The sequence below is a fragment of the Notamacropus eugenii genome, chromosome 1 (assembly GCF_028372415.1).
Source record: "Notamacropus eugenii isolate mMacEug1 chromosome 1, mMacEug1.pri_v2, whole genome shotgun sequence".
NCBI classification, from domain to species: Eukaryota; Metazoa; Chordata; class Mammalia; order Diprotodontia; family Macropodidae; genus Notamacropus; species Notamacropus eugenii.
Genome location: NC_092872.1, coordinates 255,118,395 through 255,138,180, shown reverse-complemented (window position 1 = coordinate 255,138,180; position 19,786 = coordinate 255,118,395). Strand labels below are relative to the sequence as shown.

Here is a 19,786-nt window from a genome sequence, read left to right as displayed (position 1 = left end):
CCAGATGTTTAAGAGGTAGCTGGATATGTTTGGTTGTGACTCAGGAGAGAGACTAGGGCTGGATATATGGATGTGGGAATTAGCGAATATTTTCAGAAAAGTACCTTACCACAATGTCTGGCATGAAGTAGGTGCTATATACATACCTATCCCCTTCCCTTTCCTTTCCTTTGTTTCCCTAGAAATCATTTACCTTGAGATGATCACTGAAAATATTGAGATAAAATGTAGAGTGGAAAGAGAAGGCAGCCCAGGACACAGCCTTGGGGGACACCCAAGGTAAGAGGGTGTGAAATAGAGAAGGAAACCTGGACAGATCAGCTAGATGGATAGGAGGGTCAGGAGAGAGCAGATAGATTATGAAAATCAAGGTGGGAGAGCGTGGGCAGGAGGAGGTAATCAGGTTTGTCAAAGGTGGCAGACAGACCCAGAAGGTTCAGGATTGAGAAAAGACCATTAAGAGCTCACTGGTGGCTCTGGAGAAAGGTTGAGGGATGAGTCCATCTCACTCTGACACCGGTTGTGTGATCCTCGGCAAGAGGCAATTCGCTAAGACTGAATTTCAGTGGAGTTGATCCATACTGTAAGGGCTCTCCACTGGATGCTGACCATGCCAATGAAATCCCAGGATGCTGACTGCCCCCCCCCCTCCAATTCTCATCAATCTTGTGAGTAATTTATTGACTCTAATAATAAGGATCAGAGTGCTAGGAAGAATCAGAGACAGGATGTGAGCCAGGGTCTCCCCCAACTCTGACTCTAGCATTCTTTGTAATATACCATCCTGGATTCGCTAATGAGGTCCCTGTCACTGAAAGTATTTAAGAAAGGGCTAGATGGCTACTTGTCAGGGGGTTAGAGAGAGGATTACTGCTCATATATACAGACTGGATGGGAATGGCTGAGTGTCCTTCCAAATCTGAGATCCTGTGATTCTGAGCTGGAGGTGAGGTTAAGCCTAGTGATGGGAGCAGATGGAAGAAGTGGAGAGGGGCAGTGAATGATGAGAAAAGATGCCATGAAGATGCCTCATTTCCCTCAGCTGACTTTTATTGAGTATGTATAAACACTTTGGAACTGGCTCAAAGAATTTAGATGGTGTTGTTGAGTCCCCAGGAGCCTAGGAGGGGGTTGGAACTCCATGCATCCTTTGAGAAGGCCATCCCCAAAGAAGTGGCCATATTGAAACTGGCCAGTTGGGCCTTTGGGGTTCCTATGCTCTTTCCCTCTGGGCCAGGGAGAGCTGGAGGTGGGGTAGGGAGGGGCAGGGGTGGCTGGGCCCCTCTGATGACTTCAGCTCAACCCTGCTGCATTGTCTGGGCAGTTCAGAACAGGCTTTTCCCCAAATGATATCCTCCCCCGCTCCTCCTTACCCCCTCCAAACTGCCAAATTTCTTTCAGATCATGGCTTGCTCTCCTAACCTTTTTCCTCTCCCACATCAATGCCTCTATTCCTCCAGGACACCCAAACCCTCTCCCCTCAGTTGGAAGCTGAACTATCTGCTCATCATCTTTGTCCCCAGGCTGGTTGTTTTCCCACCAGAAATGGGACCCACACATCGTTCCTCCTATGTCTCCTGACTGAAGAGCTTGCTGCACCCAGGAGTAATTCTGCCTTCTTCCCCCTTCCACTTTCTTTCCTCTCCCTTCTACCTCTTCCAAGACCTTTGGGGCATTTGCAGAATATCAGCCTGCTCCGCTTTGGCTCTCCAGGTGGCCAACTGGAACATCTGTCATAGAAGTTCAGGCTGAGCACAGAGGGACACACCCCCATCCTGAGCAGCCAACAGGCCTGTTCTGGGGAAAGTCAACACAGCCCAGATGAGGGTGGGTCTTTCCACACCACACTGCTCATATTCCCCTCCCATTACCACCTGCAGCAACTCTCACAATCAAAGATTCAGTGCCCAGGTGATGCAGAAGGCCTCACCTATTAACATCTGAGGAGCCTGGAGGAGCCCCAGTCAAACAGAAGAGCTCTTGGGGCTTGTGTTAGCTGATGTTTAGGCCCAGCAGCAAACACCTGACTGGGTGCACCCTCCACTGTGAGTTAACCTTGGCCTCAGCTGGGAATGATAAGGCCAAGAGGGGGGAATGATTGAGGTTTCCTGAGCTAGGGGATATGGGAGAGAGGAATTAGACTCTTAGCAGAAATGATGAAGATCTATGATTATGAGCTACAGGAGAGGCCAGGGAGACTCCGGTGTGCAAAATGACTGGCATAGGTGAGCCCAGTGCAATTGAGATAGACTGATAGAGTCACAACCACAGGGCAAGGGGATTTGACTGAGGAATGGTACCTGTACACCGGATCGCTCAATCCACGGTCTTATTTATCTTATTAAAGCTTGTTCCTAGGCTCCAGTCTTGAGGTTGGGAATAGAGTGGATGTGCTACATCTTGGAAATGGAAAATCAGGCTGGGAAATCTCAGACTTGCTCCCAAGGGTCAGCCCTGATGCTATGATTCATTCATGAGGGAATTAGGGGGCCAGAAGAAATGGACTGGTGCCTCCAAAACCCCCGGGCCTAGAGCTAAGATAGCCATGAGCCCCATGAATCTGTCTGAGAGGGAATATGGGGAGACACTAGGTCAAAGGTGAACTAGGAGTGGCCTAGCTGGATCCGTATGAGTGCAAAAATATTCCTGGCTGAATGTGTTAGAGTATGGAGGCATTGGATTTAGGTACCAATGGCGCCAGGGAAAGACAATGAGTCATCCCCAGAATGGAGCCACAGATGGGGAGAAAGGCAGAGGGAAATACCCCATCCTTCTTTTTTTTTCAGGGTAGGAGTGAAGCCTAGTAGGGATCTGACTCATTTCCCATCCATCTTTGTTCCAGAACCATTCGGGGTAGCCCAGCCACTTTCAGGCTGATGCAGTTGGTACTCATCTCCCTGGGGTAAACAAGGAGCCATTGGTGGGGCAAGATGCCCAAGGTTCTACTGCTCAGGTCAGCTCGCTCCATTCTGAGGACAGTGTAAGGACCATGGACTGACCCATTCCCTGTTCATGGAGAATGGGTTCCCCTCCCCTTCCCACAGCCAGACCCCTGCCTGGCATTCTTGCTCCCAAAGACATGAAAGAATGCTCCCTTGGTGGAGTCAGCTTGGGCTGCTAAATTGGGGACCCATCTACATATTTGGATTCAGGTTTCCTTTTCTTGTTCATTTGCCATCCTGTCCCTAGGATTATCCAAGGGACTTTTTTATCTTCATCAGCTCACTTACCAAGAGACCTATGCAAGCCCCCTGCCATATATCACTTCTGGAGGACAATTGGGGAGGCCTTGGGGGGCAATGGGGGGTAGTGACCTCTTGTGGGCACAAGGTGAGGCATTCAAGACCAGCCTCAGACACCTCTTGGCCGTGTGATCCTGGGCCAGCCCCTTTGTCTCGGAGCTTCAGTTTCCTCATCCCTAAAATGGGGCTGATGAGAACGACACCCATGCTTCACAAGGTAGTTTTGCGGATCACATGAAATATGGCAGGTGCGGTTTACTGCAGACTTTCATACGCCTCTTCAAGGCCGGCTGCTGTTAATGATTTCTTTCCTTTCTTTTTTTCCTAAACCTGGACAATGGGAGGTTTTTGTGAAAGCCATCCCCTGGTGCCTCTCTGCAGCAGAGGTGACCCTGGGCCCTCGGAAGCTATGCCAACAGAAGGTCTTCACCAAGCTGAAAAGGCTTGGAATCCTGGCCTGGCAATGGGCCTTGCCCGTCTACCTTCCAGGGACACCCTGAATTCAGGGAGTAGGCTCATGATCAGAGGTCCAGAGCATGGGATCTTGGGACCCCAGAGCTAGCTAGACCTGGAAGGAGCCATGGAAATTATCAGGTCTAATCTGCTCTTTTTTCAGATGGGGAAACTGAGGCCTGGAGAGGTGACATGATCTGTCTAGGGTGACCCAGTAGTGTGTAATAGATATAGGATTCAAATTCAAGGCATTTTGACTTCAAAGCTAGCTCTCCTTCCCCTGTACCATCAGCTGCTCCAGATGGGCATTTGCTGAAGTGAGAAGGGTTCAAGCTGCCCTGGAGAAGGGCTCACATGCATTAAAGAAACCCCAGCTCTTCCAGGTGTTTACAGGTGTAGGCCTCAGAACTTAGGACCTTCGGTATCATTATTATTACTATGGTGCTAACAACAACAATAATAGATAACACATATAAAGGCTCTAAGGTTTATTTTATCTTATTGGATCCTCACAACAAAGCTGTAAGGCAGGTACTATGATTATGCCCATTTTACAGCTGAGAAAATTGAAACTGAAACCTATTAGGTGACTTGCCCAAGACCATGCAGCTAGCAAGGGTCTGAGGCAAATCTTCCTGACTTAGAGATCAGCCCTCCCTCTAAGGCACCACGTAGCTGCCTTGGACTCCTAGAGAGCATCCCAAGCCAGATCCTTACTTTATAGATGGGTAAACTGAGATATAGAGGAGTCAACCCCATGTCATGTAGGTCACCAAGAGAGCTTGGATTTGGAACCAGGTCCTGTGATTCTGAAGTCAGGGCCCTTTGCGCTGCCTTATTGTAGGAACATTCTGTTTCTCAAGGTTCACTGTGACATGGTGTGGCCTGAGGGATGGAGGGAGGCAGGGTAAACCTTACCCCAGAAACTTAGGTGTGTAGAAGAAATTACATAGAAGGAAAAACAATCCCTTTCTATGCTTCCCCTGCCCAGCCCCTAATCACTATTGTCAAAAATGTTTGTTAAGCATCTGCTCTGTGCTCAGCGACCATATCAGAGTTAATCGGTGACCCAGCTCCAGTCAAACCCAATCCTGCCAGAAATGGAGATGTCTGGGGGCTCAGCAAGCAGACCAGCAGTTGTCCTCTTCAGGACTTCCTTTTTTTTCTTCCCAGGAGAGAATGACCCGCAAGACTGTCTGCTGAGTGCCATATTAACTGGTTTTATCAGTGTAACTAACAGTGATGAAATATGAGAGGAAGTGGCCAATTATCTCAGAGACCTCAGCCAATTTCCTCGGTTTTTAATGCAGGAAGAGTGTCCTTTTGCAGCATAGAAAGAATGATAGAGTAACAATAATTATGACAGCATGGTGGCACTTCCCTGAGGAAGTCTTTTAGTTGGCAGCTGGAGCTCTCCCTGGGAGGTGCTAAGCACCAGGAAGGAAGCAAACAAAGCCTCTGAACAGCCCAACTGGACATCACAGAGTCTGTGCTCTAAGATTCATATATAGTACAGAAATACAGGGACTGTTGACTCTTTGCACACACTTCTAATAAGCTGAGTCATCTAGTGTGATAGCCCATAGCACAGGGTAACCAAAGAAACATTTTCATTGAGCAGAAAGACAGAAAAAATGATTTTAAGAAAAGAAATGGGTATGAATACTCAAAAACCCCAGTATTCTGTAATATTTTGGTGTCAAGGCAAGCCAATCTATAGGTCAGCAGTTGAAGGCATCACCAAAGGCTGGGTGGGACAGTAGAAAGATCTCTAGGTTTGGAGTCAGACCTGGGCTGCTGGGTTTGGATTCTGGTTTTACCATTGCGCAAGTGATTTCACCTCCCATTCTCTGTCAAAAGAAGCTAGATTAGAATAAAGATTTACAAGAACTTTAAGGGTTCTTTAACTCAACCTCCTTACCTTAGAGCAGCGAAATCAGAGGCCCAGAAAGGCTATGATTTCTACATGGTCACACAGCAAGTAGCAGAACTGAGATTCAAGCCCACATCTTGGGATTGTAGATCTTGGGGTTATCTTGTTGGCCCCCCCCAATATACAGATATACAGATGAGGAAAAATGAAGCCCAGAGAGGTGAATTACCCCAGGTCCCATAGGTAGGATGATTTGAACCCAGGCTTCCTCACGCCAAAGCCCATTTTTTTCCCCACCTTACTACCTCCCTTAGTTGCACACCCAGTTCTTCCAGTTCCAAACCCAGAATTCAGAGCCAAGGCTCATTCACTGTGATGGTCCTGCACCACAGAAAGGCAGAAGCACCTTCACCTATGATCTGTAAACTTAGGACACATCCTCCTCAGCTGTTAAATGAAGCCCTTGGGCCTTCAAGGTCCTCCTAGCTCTAACATTTTTGATTCCATTGACTAACTCAGGTTGAATTTTGCTTTAAGAAGTTCAGGAAGTATAGGATGCGTTTTAGAAAGATTTCCATCTCAAATGTCTAAATTTGCTTTTCTCAGCTTTAGCACATGAAGAGTTAAGCTTTAGTTATCTGGAAAACTCATGTATGTGGAACAGCTGATCCCCCTCAAGACACTGAGGAAAATGAGTTGCCTCTTGTGATATACTGTATCAGCCAGGATGTGGGAGAGCCAGCTCCCCAAGACTCCAAGTGAGGACAGAAAGGACTGTTGGGGGTAACCTCAAAAGCCTGAGCTAAAGGTTTAAGCTATATCTTTGCTGCCTGACCTGGGCTGCTCAGTCTGGATGGAGATCATTTCAAACAGAGTGACTCCAGACCCCTACTTTAAATCTGCCCTGAAGAGATAGGTCCCTTATTCCAGAGCAGGAGAAGAAAACAAGGGACCACAAGAGAGCCCCTTGAAAGAGAGATAACGTGTATATAAAGCACATTGAGAATATGAGTTGCTACAGGGACAGAAATGACCAGTACTACTAAAGGGTTTGTTACTTTCCTTTAACATGTCCCTTCAGCTCTTAGCTTCTCCATCTGTAAAATGGGCTAGATGAACTCTAAGGTTCCTCTCAGCTCTAAACCTATGACTCCAGATGAAATCTATCACCCCCTTCCAACTCCAGAGCTAATGATCTATTTTGTTTGGTTCTCATTTAGTCATTTAAAAAATGATTGGTTTATGGTGAATTTATTGTGTGAGAGACTCCAGTAACTCTTATTGATGGAAAAAGTTTAAAAATATAAATTCATTTTAGTACAAGCTCAGATAATAGCAGATTGCAGCCACCTATAAACTTTACTCTTTTTGCCCTAGATGACAGCTAGTGACAGTTAAGGAATGTAACATTCCTTGTATTCAAGTGTTCATTGTAGAATCATAGGTTGTCCAACTGGAAGGGACCTTAAAGCTTAGAGTGTGAAAGAACATCGAATGTCCAAGCTGGAGGGGCCCTAGAGCTTGGATGTCAATACTGCCTGTGATCCCAGAGATCATCTAGATCACCTTCCTCATTTTACAGATCAAGAAATGGAGGCCAGAAGAGTCCTACAGCTTACAACCTAGACCTTTTGCCTCCAGATTTGGTTCCCTTCCTATTACATTTTGACACCTTTCTTGTGGGAGAATATGGTTTGGTCCTCAGGTCTGGCTGCCATCTGAAGTAGAGGCAAGGAGTCCTCCAGGGTGGCTGATAATTCAGAGTTTTTGTGATTGAAGTCCTGTGATCACCTCATCTTAGAAGGTCTTTGATCCCCCTCTCTTGACCCTGAGAGACATGTTCCTAGTGGGAAGGGAAGAGCCCATAGGGATGCTGCAGTAGCTGGAGACGGGTCCTGGACGGTGGGAGAAATCTTGATGTTTATCTCCCAGAGCTAGAATGGTGTTTTATAAACACTAGGACCCAGGCCTGACTTCTATGTCCCCCTTTCTCTTCTATCTCCTACCTACAACTTCCCACTAATCTTTTGACTTATATCACTTTAAAATTAATCTTAGGTTTTTGAACAGAATTCCTCCAGGAAGGACTATACAGGCTCGAAAGCTCAGTTTGAATCCACTGCGTCTGAAAGGATTAAGACAGAATGTTCAGAGAAGGTAACTCAGCCCATGGTCCCTCCTCACCCCCAGCAAGCATTTGGAAGAGGAAGGGACAGTGGATTGGTCTGGTCCTATGAGCATCAGAAAGGATGATGACTAGGTTGGTTAAGAGGTTGCAAATGAAGGCACTGGGAGTGTTTCCCTTGGAACAAAGTTCTCTTGGAACTTGACATGTTCAAGTATTTGAGTTGCTGTTGTGTGGGGAAAGGGTTAGGGTTTACCCCTTGGCCTCTCAGCTATGGAAGTTTTGCAAATGCCTATTTTAATTCTTTGTAAGCAAAAGCTTCATAAAAGTGAGAATCATCCAAAACTGACAACAGGTAGTGATCCCCACTTCGGAGTCCCTAAGGCACTAGGGAGTTCCTCATTCCTAAAAGCCTTCAAGAAATGGTTGGATGACCTGGATTGTTTTAGAACAGATTCCAGCTCTGATAAGGGCTTAGCTAGATGTTCCTGAAACACTATGATTCTGGACTGTTCCTGAGGCTAGAAGCCTGGTCTTTTCCCTGGGTCTCTGGTAATCCCAGGCACCAATAGGTCCTTTGGTGGGCATCTTTGGGGGTAAAGGATGGAGGGTGACCTTGTCTTCCCTTCCACTAGAGATTTGAAGTTTGCTTGGACTGGGAAGATAGAGAAAGCACACCAAGGGCAGGGGTGTTCTCAACTGTGATCTAGGTGGACCCAGGTCAGCATCCCTGTGGAATCCCTTGCTATCCTAGAAAACATGTTGATGCCTCAGTAGGGGACAATATGGACAATTTGGATGATTCTAAAGGAGGCTGGAAACCACTCCCATGTATTTCTAGGTGACTGGGGTGTGGAAGTGACAATTATCCCAAAGCATTGCCAGGTCAACAACTATGGAGAAAGGGGGCAAAAAAGGCATTGGGCAGGGGCATGGAGTGACTGTGAGGCCAGGGTGGAAGCCAAGGAATTCTTGAGCCAGAGGATACCACTGTGATGATGCTGTACCCCTTCTTCTCAAGCCTCAGGACCGCATGCATGCCTTTCTTTTCAAAGCTACTGGTGAAACAAAGGAGGAGACTGATATCAATCAGTGATTGTTTAAGTGCCAACTGCATTCCAGGAATTGCTGGAGGTGCTAGGGATAGGAAGACAAAAATGAAACACTTTCTGCCTTCAGTTAAATCACACTCTATCAGAATGCCACAGTGGTGCCAACCCTGCCTGTACTTGGAAAAGTCCTCGTATGTCCCTGGAGATTGGGCCAGCTGTTCTCCTGGTTATGGCTGGGGACCACAGGTGCTTTGGAAAGAGTCCTGGTTGACTTTGGAGTCAGAGCACTTGGGTTTGATTCCTGCTTGTATGACACTGGACAAGTCATTTCCCCTCAGTTTCCTCATCTGTAAAATGTAGAAGATGGACCAGTGGTGGCTCAGGTCTCTCCCAGCTCTAGATTGATGATGAATTAGATGCCAGGGCCTGGCAGGTTTCTGCTGCAGCATTTCCAAACACAGTCAAGGCCTCCAACCTCTAGCACCACCTTCATTGTCAAGAGGACAGTGTACCTTTGTGCCAAGACAGTTTGTCTTGACGTCAAGAGGCCCAGGCTTCATTCGCAGCTTTGGCCCTTCTGGGTCGTGTGACCTTGGTTGAGGGACTTCCCATTGTCTCAGTTTTCTCATCTATGAAATGGAGATAATTAAACTGATGTTCCCTCCTCTACATGGTTGTTGCAGAGCAGGGCAGGGAAGAGAAATGCTCTGAGAATTTGAGTGCAGTAGAAATGAGAGTGATTATTATTCCAGTCACCCTGAGAGAGGCGGATGGGTCTTGGAATCAGCGTCATGGGATGTGGGCCAACAGGATGGCCTTGGAAGAGGGGAATGAATGGGAGAGGATGCCTCTCACCCTCTCCCTACCCTCCTCTTGGCCTGGCCCTGCCCCTTCTCCCCCAGCCTTTGTCTGAGATGGAATAGTAGAGTGGTGGTGCTCATAAAATACCATGATGCTTGTTCCAAACTAGGGTTTTGCCAGTTACACATGTTAGACAGACACAGACAGGTTAAGTTCCAGGGATTTCTTAAGTATTTACTACATGCCAGGCCCTGTGCTAAGTACTAGGGGTATAAAGAAAGGCAAGAACACAGACCCTGCCCTCAAGGAGGCTACTGTTCAATAGGAAAGACAACATGCCTATGCCTGTGTACATACAGATCAGAAATGATCTCCCAGATATGGGGCCAGCATTCAGGGGGGTCAGGACAGGCTTCTTGTAGAAGGGAAGATTTTAGCCAAGACAAGGAGGGAGCCAGGGAAGCCAGGAGGAAGAAATGAGGGCACAAGCAGGTGAAATGGCAGGTTTGCCAGCTTGGGCCCAGCTGTCTTGGTATTGTCCTTTCCAGGAACTTAACAGTTCAAACCTTAGGGCATTGAATATCAGAGCTGGGAGAAATATTACAATGGAGACCAGACAACAGAGAATGTCAGAGATGGAAAGGACCATATCATCTAACCTAAGCCCCTTCTTTTTATAGATAAGGAAATGGAGGTGCCAAAATAAGAAGGGACTTAGCCACAGGCATGGCACAGGAGTCAATGGCCAAGGAGGACTGGAACTCAAGTTGTCTGACTCCCAGGCCAGGGCTCTTTCCACAATACATCTCAGACATTGCTTCATCTCTTACTTTCTCTTTCTCTCTATTTTCGGGGGCCCAGCATCCTGCCTGATCATCAAAAAAAAGAGTCCAAAGAGTCCCTCAACAATGCCTTGGATAACCTGTACCTTGAGAGGGCAGAGGATAAAGAGGAAGCTTCCGGAGGTAAGTCACTACTGAGATACTTTGCCCTCTGTCCACTCTGAGCTCCATTTTGAAGTCCTCAGCAGTATGGATGAGGCAAGGCTACTGGAAGCCCTGAGTGTGACTCCTATCTTGGTAGAAATAAGCTTTGTGGCCCTGGGCCTCAGTGTTATCATCTGTAAGTGAAGGGTTGGACCCATAGGCCTCTAAAGCTAAATTTAGGATTCTATGATCCTAAGATAAGGAGGCAGAAGCATGTACAGAAAGCGGGGAGGAGGACCAAGAAATACAAAATCTCCAAAGATCCTTTGAAGTAGGGCTAGTTTGCCTGCTGTCCCATACTGAAGACCATTCCCCTTGGCACACTCTGCATTCAGCCACACCAGACCCCCAGACCCTCGATTTCCCTTGACTGGCCTTTGCCTGCCTTAGTGCCTTTGGGCACAACTTCTCCTAGAACTTTGTCTCTCATTTTAAGATCCACCTTAGCTGCCACCTCTCCCATGAAGCCTTCCAGGAAGGGAGTTTTCCTTTCTCACATTTCTTATGCTATTTTGTCTAGATATCTTCTCCCCCAACCCCCACCATGTTCTGTTTCACACAGGGATCATTTGTATGTGAATTCTTGTAGCTCTTAGAACATTGTTCTTGTAGTCTGGATCTGTGATATTATCACTGTAAGGAATGAGCCCACCGATTTGGCATCTTGGAGGCTTGCCTGGGACACTGAGAGCTTAAGTGATTGGGTAGGACTTGAACCCAGGTCTTCTGGACTCTAAGGTCATCCCCTTCTCCAGCCTCCCATGATGCTTCTCCATCTTGTGCAACAAATGCTGGGTTAGCATCTGCTGAATTTAATAATAAGAAATCTAATAATCATACATTTATGTGAATGAATGAATGAATGAATGAATGAATGAATGAATGAATGAATGAAATAACATTTAGTAAATGCTCACAATGTGCTGGGTGTTTGGGCTCAGGGAGGGTTTACAAATACAAAAGAGATTCAGTCTTTGCCTTCTAGAATCTTCTGCTGTGGTTGGGAGAGTCATGCAGGGGGGTATTGGCCTGGGAAATCTTGGGGACAGTAGGTATAGTGTCTTTAGCTGGAGGAATGGCTGTTTTGATTTGATTGCTGGAAAACATGAAAGATCTGGGGAGGGTGAATTGGGGCAGGAGTGTGACAGGTCCATCGTGGGCTCTCTCCCCATCAGGATGGCCCTGACTAGGGCAGGATCACTGGTGAAGCTGAGTAGTAAAAGTGAGATAACAGTATAAACACTCAAGCAGCCTCCCCTCCCTGCCTTGGTTTTCCCCAAAGTCAGTACTATGAATCACAAAACAAGGGGGTGAACTGGTTTGGGTGCCCCCGGCTTCTCTGGAGTTCTTCACAGGTCAAGTTCACTGGATGTTTGCTAGCCCCATTGGCCCTGTACTTGTTCCAGATTTGGGTCATAGCAGAGTATTGGTGAAAGCATCTTCTAGGTAGCAAAAATCTGAGTTTAGAGCTCACAGGAGGGGGCAGTGCTATGATGGGGCCCATGAATTTGGTTTTTAAAAGAATTTATTTTGAGAATTTTATTTAAATATAATTGGTTTCCTTTATGTTTTGTTTTATGAATTTAAAAACATGATGTAGAGGAAGGATTCATTAGCCTTCCTTAATCAGACAAAAGGCTACATGACACAGAAACGGCGAAGAGCCAGGCAGAATAGAGAGCCATCCACATAAAGGTGGGACTGAGAACTCCAAGCTTAGAGTCATAGAGATCCTATGTTCTGATCTCTCTTCTGCAACTTGATATCTGAGATGTGACAACCAATGAGATAATATATGTAATAAATACCTGTAAAGCACTTAGCACAATACCTAGCACATAGTAAGCACTTAAAAATGACTTGTTCCTTCCTTCCCTCCCTGCACGAGTCACTTTATCTTTTTGTGCCTTGGTTTCCAAATCTGTAAAAATGAAGGGATTTAGATAAGTCCCTTGTTTGAAATCCTCTAGCGGTTTCTTTTGGATTTGAGCAGGCCCTTATAAGCTAATTATCATCTAAATCAGGTAAAAGGTAAAAGGATGAGTCTGTAGAGGAGGGGAAGGGGTGGCAGGACAGAAGTCTTGGGAGTTGGGAGGGGACAGAGGTGCCAGCATTCTGTTTCATTCCCTCTTCTCCAAATGGCTTTTCTCCTGGCTGGGTTTTAGAATGTAGCATGTAGGTGTGATGTGGTACATGACGGGGAGGGCTGAGCCCAGCTTAGTTCCCCACCTTGCTATGTGGCTTCCCTGAGCATCCTGTGGCCTGGTAAAGCCAATTCTAGTCTGTCATGCTAGCTTGTCGCCCTTGGCATCTCTGAAGCTCCATTTCCAAGCTTATATCTCTGAACCTCTGCCAGTTCCCAGGGTGGAGAAGAAGGGAGGGACTGCCCCCGAGAAGAAATTGGTGTGAGAGGTGAGAGTTTGAAGGAATCACACTGATTCCTACCCTTGGGATTTCCAGGGTCTGTACACACAACAGACTAAAAGGACGTGGATCTCTACAAGGCACCTGGCACAATGAAGATATATTAACTGGGAGGGATAAATCATCAAGTTGTTTTTGTTCTGTGATACACTAATCCAATTACATGTATTTAGATTGGCTTTCACCTGGCAGGGCCCTAAGGGACCTGGACTGAGGAAATTTGAGGCAAAGTTCTTGGCAGGTTCATGGACTCACAGATTCAGAGCTGGAAGGGACTTCAAAGGTCAATCTGACCAAAACCTGAAAAGGAATTCCTCTTACAACATACCTTTACAGCACTTTCTTGAAAACCTCCAGTGATGGAGAACACATTATCCTTCTGAATAGCCCAATCAAGTTCAAGAGAACTCTCATTGTGAGGATGTATTTCCTCCTATCCAGTCTCAGTTTACCTCTTTGTAACTTTTATCCACTGCTCGTTAGGTCTACCCTTTGGGGCCAAACAAAAGAGTCTTTTCATTCTTCCACAAGGCAGACCTTCAGATACTTGAAGATAGATTTTGTGTTTGCCCTGAAGTTCCTTCTACCTATCAGAGATGAGATGGGTCCATGAACAATACAAGATCATGAGTGATTCAGACCCTCAATGACTCATTATTGGCTGATGTGGTCAAAGAAGGCTTCCTGAAGGTGTGACTTGACTTGGACCTTGGAGGATGAGTAGTATTTAGAATGGGGTTATTAGCACTCTGATCACCACCCTTTGTGTCTCCAATGGACTAGATAGTTTCAAATAGTCCTTTCAACTCCCATGTGCTATGCTTCTTAAGCTAGAAGTACTTCCAGACAAACATGGGGAAAGGCTAGAGGATCTCAGAAGTTCCCTAGACTAGCCTCTCCATCTTTATAGATGAGAGAACTGAGGGACAGAGGGAAAATGAATACTCAGATTCACACCGGCAGAACAATTGTAAATGAAGCAGATAATATGTTCACTTATTTGTTAAGAGGACAGAAATCACTTGCCTCAGACAGCAGCCACTTTGATCTCCTTGCAAAATAGGGAGATGTGGCTTCCAAGGGCAACATCAGTTGAGAGAAAAAACTAATTTGAAAAACATTTCAGAGGAATCTGATGGGTAGTTATGAGGAGTATTGTATCACAAAATAGTGAAAAGCAATAAGAGAGAAAAGAACTTGAGAAAGTTTGGTGTGAGAACTCACTAGGGCAGATGGTGCCAAGAAGTTTTAGGAGGGAGAAGCAGGACAAAAACAAGGAAACAATGAACTCAACCTGCCTGTGCTTTTATAGCATGCTATTCTCATCAATGGTGAGTCAGGAGCAACCCATTTGGACCCAACGCTTCAGTCCTTGATGTGCCATACGAGGAAGGAGAACTGAGATGAAAAAAGATGAATAGGGAAAAAGCAACTTTATCAAAGCAAGGATCCAAAAGACATCTGCGTTGTAAGTAACATGATTTGAGCTTTGAGGCATTCATTTTTAAGATACTTGAAAGAGGAATGGCTGATTGATTGGAAAAAAAATCATAGCTGTTGTAATTACCATCCCCCAAAGTGACCAAGAGGGTATCAATAGATATTAACTCATGTGGATGCTATGTCATCTCTAGAAAATTATCAGATAATCAACCAGCATTTATTAAGCACCTGCTACATATCAGGAACCATGGTAAGCATTGGAGATACAGAGGTAAAAATGAAATAGTCCCTCAAGGAGCTTACTAAGGGGAACAAAAGTTAGATAGATAGACAGATAGATCGACACAATACACATGCATATATACATATTATGTATTGATTGAGTTAATTATATTAAATTATTGATTTATTAAGTAATTAATAATTATTAAATTATATATTGAGTATTGATTAAATTAATCAATAAATCAAAAGTAAACTAGGTGCAAATGAGTCTTCAATCAATTTGAAAGGATCACAGAAACTTTGGAGTCACTGAATGAAAGTAAGACATTGTCACATGGAAAACACCTTGGGATTGGTTGAAGAGAATTGGTCATGCCCTGGGAGATCATGCATCCCAACCACAGGCTAGTTTGGAACAGGTTAGTACTAATTGAGATATGACTCCAAACTCAGGAGGTAAGGATTCCAGGTCCCTGAGAGGGAATGTATCTTGGGGGATAGAGAGAGAATGTCCCTCTCTGTCCTCCTGCTTCTCATTGACCATGTCATTGGAGAGATGAAGGAATGAGAGACAATGAAGTCAGCTTGAAGAAGAGAGAGACCTACTTAGGACCAATAAGAGGCTGCCTGTGGAAAGGTGTGAGATGGTCCGGTCTTGGAATTGACCAGGTTTTGACCTGGGGAACTTTGAAAGTTAGAAGACGTGGATGCCCCATCAGCATTGTAGGGACTGAGGGCAATGTCTGTATTCGAAGCCAAGAGAAACATTATAAATCAATGAGGCATATTGAGAAAAAGCTTTTTTTTTTCCTTTTTTTTGGAACTTGCCAAGGACAGAAACCCTGGGAGTCCATCAGAGAGCTGCATTTAGGGGAAAACTCACAGGGGCTTCAGAGGAAGGTGAGGACCTCTAGGAACCAGTATCTGTGAGCTTGCCTTTGGCCACATGGATTCCCCAGGGCAGATGCCTCCCAACCATTTGACTTGGAGTTGGAATCCACTTTCCCTAGGAATCTTGTATAGGCAGTGGGGGACTGTTCCCCAGTTTAGGGTATTGTTTCTATAGTCAATGTCCTTGCCATTCCTGCTTAGAAAATGCCCTTAGCTAAGAGCTAGAAAGAGGTCCAGTAACCAGTCCATCTGTGGACCCTCATGACTGACACCCCTAGAGTTTTCCCTGGAATCCTAAGAAAAGCAGTCAGCTGCCCTGAGGTCAAAGGAACCCAGAGGGAGGCACATACACAAAGAAAATGCAAGGTTATTTGGAGAAACAGGGGAAGGAGCCCTTGATGAAAGCATCATAAGGTCCCAGGGAGATGCTCTAAATGATACTGTACAGCAGACTTGCAGTCAAGAAGACCCAGGTTTGAATACTGCCTCCGTCACTCACAAACTATATGAGCCTGGGCAAGTCGTTTCATTTCTCTGGGCCTTGTAAAATGAAGGGGTTGGACTTACTCACCTCCAAGGTCTCTTCCAGCTCTACATCTGGCATCCTATGATTTTTACAGTCACACAAGTAATAACATCTAGCATTTACATAGTATTTTAAGGTATGCAAAGTACTTTGCAAATATTATGGTTTTTATCCTCACAACCTGGGAAGTAGGTGCTATTATTTTCCTTAATCTACCTGTGAGGAAACAAGTAAGCAGGGGTCAAGTGAATTGCCTAGAATCACACAACTAGTAATTGTCAGAGACTGGATTTTAATTCAGTTCTTGACTCCAGGTCCATTGCTCTATCCATCCTACCTAAGAGCTTCCTAAGGAATTGGGAAACCAGAATACAAGATCTCCCTGTCCTTATTGTTTGTTGAATTTTTTAAAAAATTGACTTGATAGTACAAAATCCAGCCTTAAACGCTTGTCTCCCATACATGTATTATGATCATACAAGCTTCCTTGATACATGCAATTCCAGAAATCATTTTATTCAAATTTTCTGCATATTAACATGAAACAAGACATAAAATAAGGAGACATATATTTACCAAAGGTGTAAGTTACTGTCATTGAGCAAACCTTCCCCAAAGTCCAAATGGAAAAAGGGTTTCCTATAGATAGAGAGATCCTCTAGATGTTCTTGTTTGCAGATGTCATTGGGCCAATTATGTTAAGGCCCATAATATTAAAGAACCCTCTTACGATGATCTAAGATCACTCCAATGAGCTTGGGCTCATTAGCAAAATAGGAAAAACCAAAATGGATGAAGAATGTCAAATGTCTAGATTGCGGCATAGCAGATCATCAAAATGGTCCATCAAGAACGAGTGTTGGACAAGTCCTAAAGAAAAACAATGGGTTGGGTGCAAGTCAAGTCAACAGAACTGACTGGGAGAATGTGAGCAGGCTGGATTGAGTTTGGGAAATATTGTCAGAATTTTGAGTATTGTGAGCTGATCCTTGGCACAAAAAAGTTGCTTTTCTAATGCTTGTTTTCTGTGATTTCTGTGTTTTCAAGTCATAGACAACAGACTTCTAATAATAACAGTTATGGTCAATGCAAAGTGCAACAGGAGAGACTCAAGGTTAGCATAAGTAGGCTTGCCCCCATTAGTAAACACAATTTGTGCTCAGAACATAATTTTTATTCATGTTAATAAATTTTAATATATTTAGTGTTTATTTTATGACTTGCCTAAACTTCCCTCCGCATGTTTCCTCTACCTCATTTCAAGAGTATTATCATCTATAACAAGAAATTTTTTTCAAAAAGAAAAGGAAGAACAGAAAAAAATCTAAGCAAAAGTGACCAACACTTTGGAAAAAGTCTGTTCTATGCAATGCTTCTCACCCATGGCCAACCCTACTCCCCACTTCTGCAAAGGAGTAGGAGGAGGTGTCTTTTCATAGCTCTCTGGGGCCAGCTTCTCTGCAACTTTGCAACATTCAGTTTTGGTCATTTTGTTCTATTTGCCTTGTTGCAGCCTTTGCAGCCTGTTTTCCTGGCTCTGCTTACTTCATTTGGTATCAGTTGGTGTAAGTCTTTTCATGCTTCTCTGTACCTGTGATGCCCATCATTTCTTGTAGCTCAGTGATATTTAAGGACAACACTTGGTTTAACCTTTTCCTGATCACTGTGATACCAAACAGAATTTTTGCTCAAAAGGTAACTTTAAAAAAGTGAGGGTTAGCAGATGGAAACCCAAGTGCTGCCCTGGCAGCCACAGACTGTTCAAAGAATCATAGCATCATAGATTTAGGACCGGAAAAGCCCTCAGAAACTGCCTGGTCTGGATGAGGAAACTGGGGCTTGGGTGGGGAAGTGACTTGCCCAGGCTCACTAATACACTAAGCATCAGAGAGATTTGAACCAGATCTTTTGATTCTAGAGACAGTACTCTTTCCTGTTTTATGAGTAGGTAGCTCTATCTCCATGGAGGATTCATGGAAAGAAGACAAGAATCACCCAGGAGAAGGAGGGTCGCCATATATGTAATAGAGCTTCCCCACTGACAAGATAGCAGAACCACAGTGGAGTACAAGACTGACTTCTTGGCTTCTCCATCCTCAGCCCCCACCCTGAGCCTATTCCTTCCCCTTTGGACTGTCTTTTGGGTTCACAGAGGCAGCTTGGCCCTGCTATATACTAGATGGGTGACCATGGGCAAATGACCTCATTTTTCAGACCCTTAGTTTTCTTATCTCTAAAAAAGGCTAATGATAATGCTGGCATTAGCAACCTTTTGGAGTTGTGATGAAGAAAGCTGTCAGAATGACAGGTTTTTGTAGTTAGCAGGTTTTTGTTGGGGTGTGAGAAGGGGAGAAGGCAGAGTTCCCTGGGTCAAGGGAGGGTCTCCTGGCTGGGTCACCGTTCCCCAGGGAACAGGATCCATTCCTGGGGTATGGCCCTCACTTAGAGAGGCAAGCTGACCAAATGGCTAAACTTGGGTTCTGTCCCAGGGGAGCTCCGGCCACAGAGGAGCCATTATGACCCCCTCACAAAGGAGGTCTTTGTACCCAGTGAAGGAGACAGATTTTTTTCTGTCACTTTTGAAAGGGAGCAAAGACTGACAAATAGGTAAGCTTCTATAAAATAGTGGGGTCCTCAAGCCAGGGTGTAAAGAGTTATGGAGAGGAGGGGGCTCTGTAAATAGAGTAACTGCAGATTTTGTCTTTGTGGGGCCATTGATTTTGGAAGTAGAAGGAACACCAAGTTCAGCCTTCTTTCTACTGCCCTTGGGGACTCTTGGCCTTGGGTCAATGCTCGGGGGAGGTGATGTCCTCAACCTGAGGACTCCCTCAGATTGTCCCCTACCTAGCATCATGTCTCACCCCCCAGGGCAGCCTATTACTCTCTTCATTTTGCTCCCTTTCTCCAAACTTCTCTGGAGCCCTCTGCCTTGGGATCCTACTATCTGTGTGGGAATGGGGGTTAATGGGTCAGTCAGATTTTGTTGTTGTTGAGTAATTTTTCAGTTGTGACCTCACTTAGGGTTTTCTTGATAAAAATGTGATTTTTCATTTCCATCTCCAGTTCATTTTACAGATCAGAAAACTGAGGCAAATATGGTTGAGTTACTAGCCCAGGATCACACAACTAGAAAGTATCTGAGGGTAGAATTGAATCTTCCTGACTCCAGGTCTGGTCCTCTAACCACTGTGCCACCTAGCTGACTTATTAATCAGTCAGATTAAAATGTAAAATGTCCCCATTCAAATGCTAGTTCCTTAACATTTTACCTCTGCCAGGTAGTATAGATGCATGACAATTTAAAAGAATGACCTTAGGGTTTCTGGTATGTCTAGGCTATTTGGAGGTGTCTGGATCTGATTCAATCAAGAGCCTAAAACTGTGAATAGTTGAAGATTTCCCTACTCTCTGTCCCCAAAAAACCACTTTATCTTTGGAGTTACGGACATCATAGCTTAGGAAGGGCATTGACATCCTGTGTAGAGTCCAAAAGAGGGTAACAAGGGAAGCAAAGAGTCCCATGATCCTTTTGTAAGAAGACCACTTGAGGGAAATAGGGATGTTTAACCCAGAGAAGGGAAAGTTTATTGAGTGCAGGGCAGAGGTCTTTTAAGTATTGGAAGAGCTGCCATGTTGGGGAACAACTTTTGCTTGGCCTCAAAAGTGGAAGCTGAAGAGGGGTAGATGAGACCTAAAAACTTGAATTTTCCAAGAGGGGAATATGTGGTCTCAGGAGGTGATGGCT

The 19,786-nt window shown here is 45.0% G+C and overlaps 1 protein-coding gene across 6 annotated transcripts in view; it reads left to right on the top strand.

The window, feature by feature from the left end:
• ACSBG1 (acyl-CoA synthetase bubblegum family member 1) overlaps nucleotides 1-19,786 on the top strand; it is a 111,062-nt gene that overhangs the window by 53,169 nt on the left and 38,107 nt on the right. For 2 of the 6 annotated variants that reach the window (XR_011971577.1, XM_072628595.1), the window contains exons 1-4: nucleotides 1,916-2,045; nucleotides 2,843-2,980; nucleotides 7,627-7,725; nucleotides 10,408-10,511. The exons of 1 other annotated variant lie outside the window; for it this stretch is intronic. Coding sequence is in view for 3 of the 5 variants with exons in the window: in XM_072628595.1 (XP_072484696.1) it covers nucleotides 2,931-2,980; nucleotides 7,627-7,725; nucleotides 10,408-10,511 (253 nt within the window). In the remaining 2 variants the exon portion in view is untranslated. Of the gene's footprint in view, nucleotides 1-1,915; nucleotides 2,046-2,842; nucleotides 2,981-7,626; nucleotides 7,726-10,407; nucleotides 10,512-14,401; nucleotides 14,425-19,786 lie in introns of those variants that run through there. 3 more of the 6 variants (XM_072628596.1, XM_072628599.1, XM_072628598.1) reach the window with 3 other exon arrangements.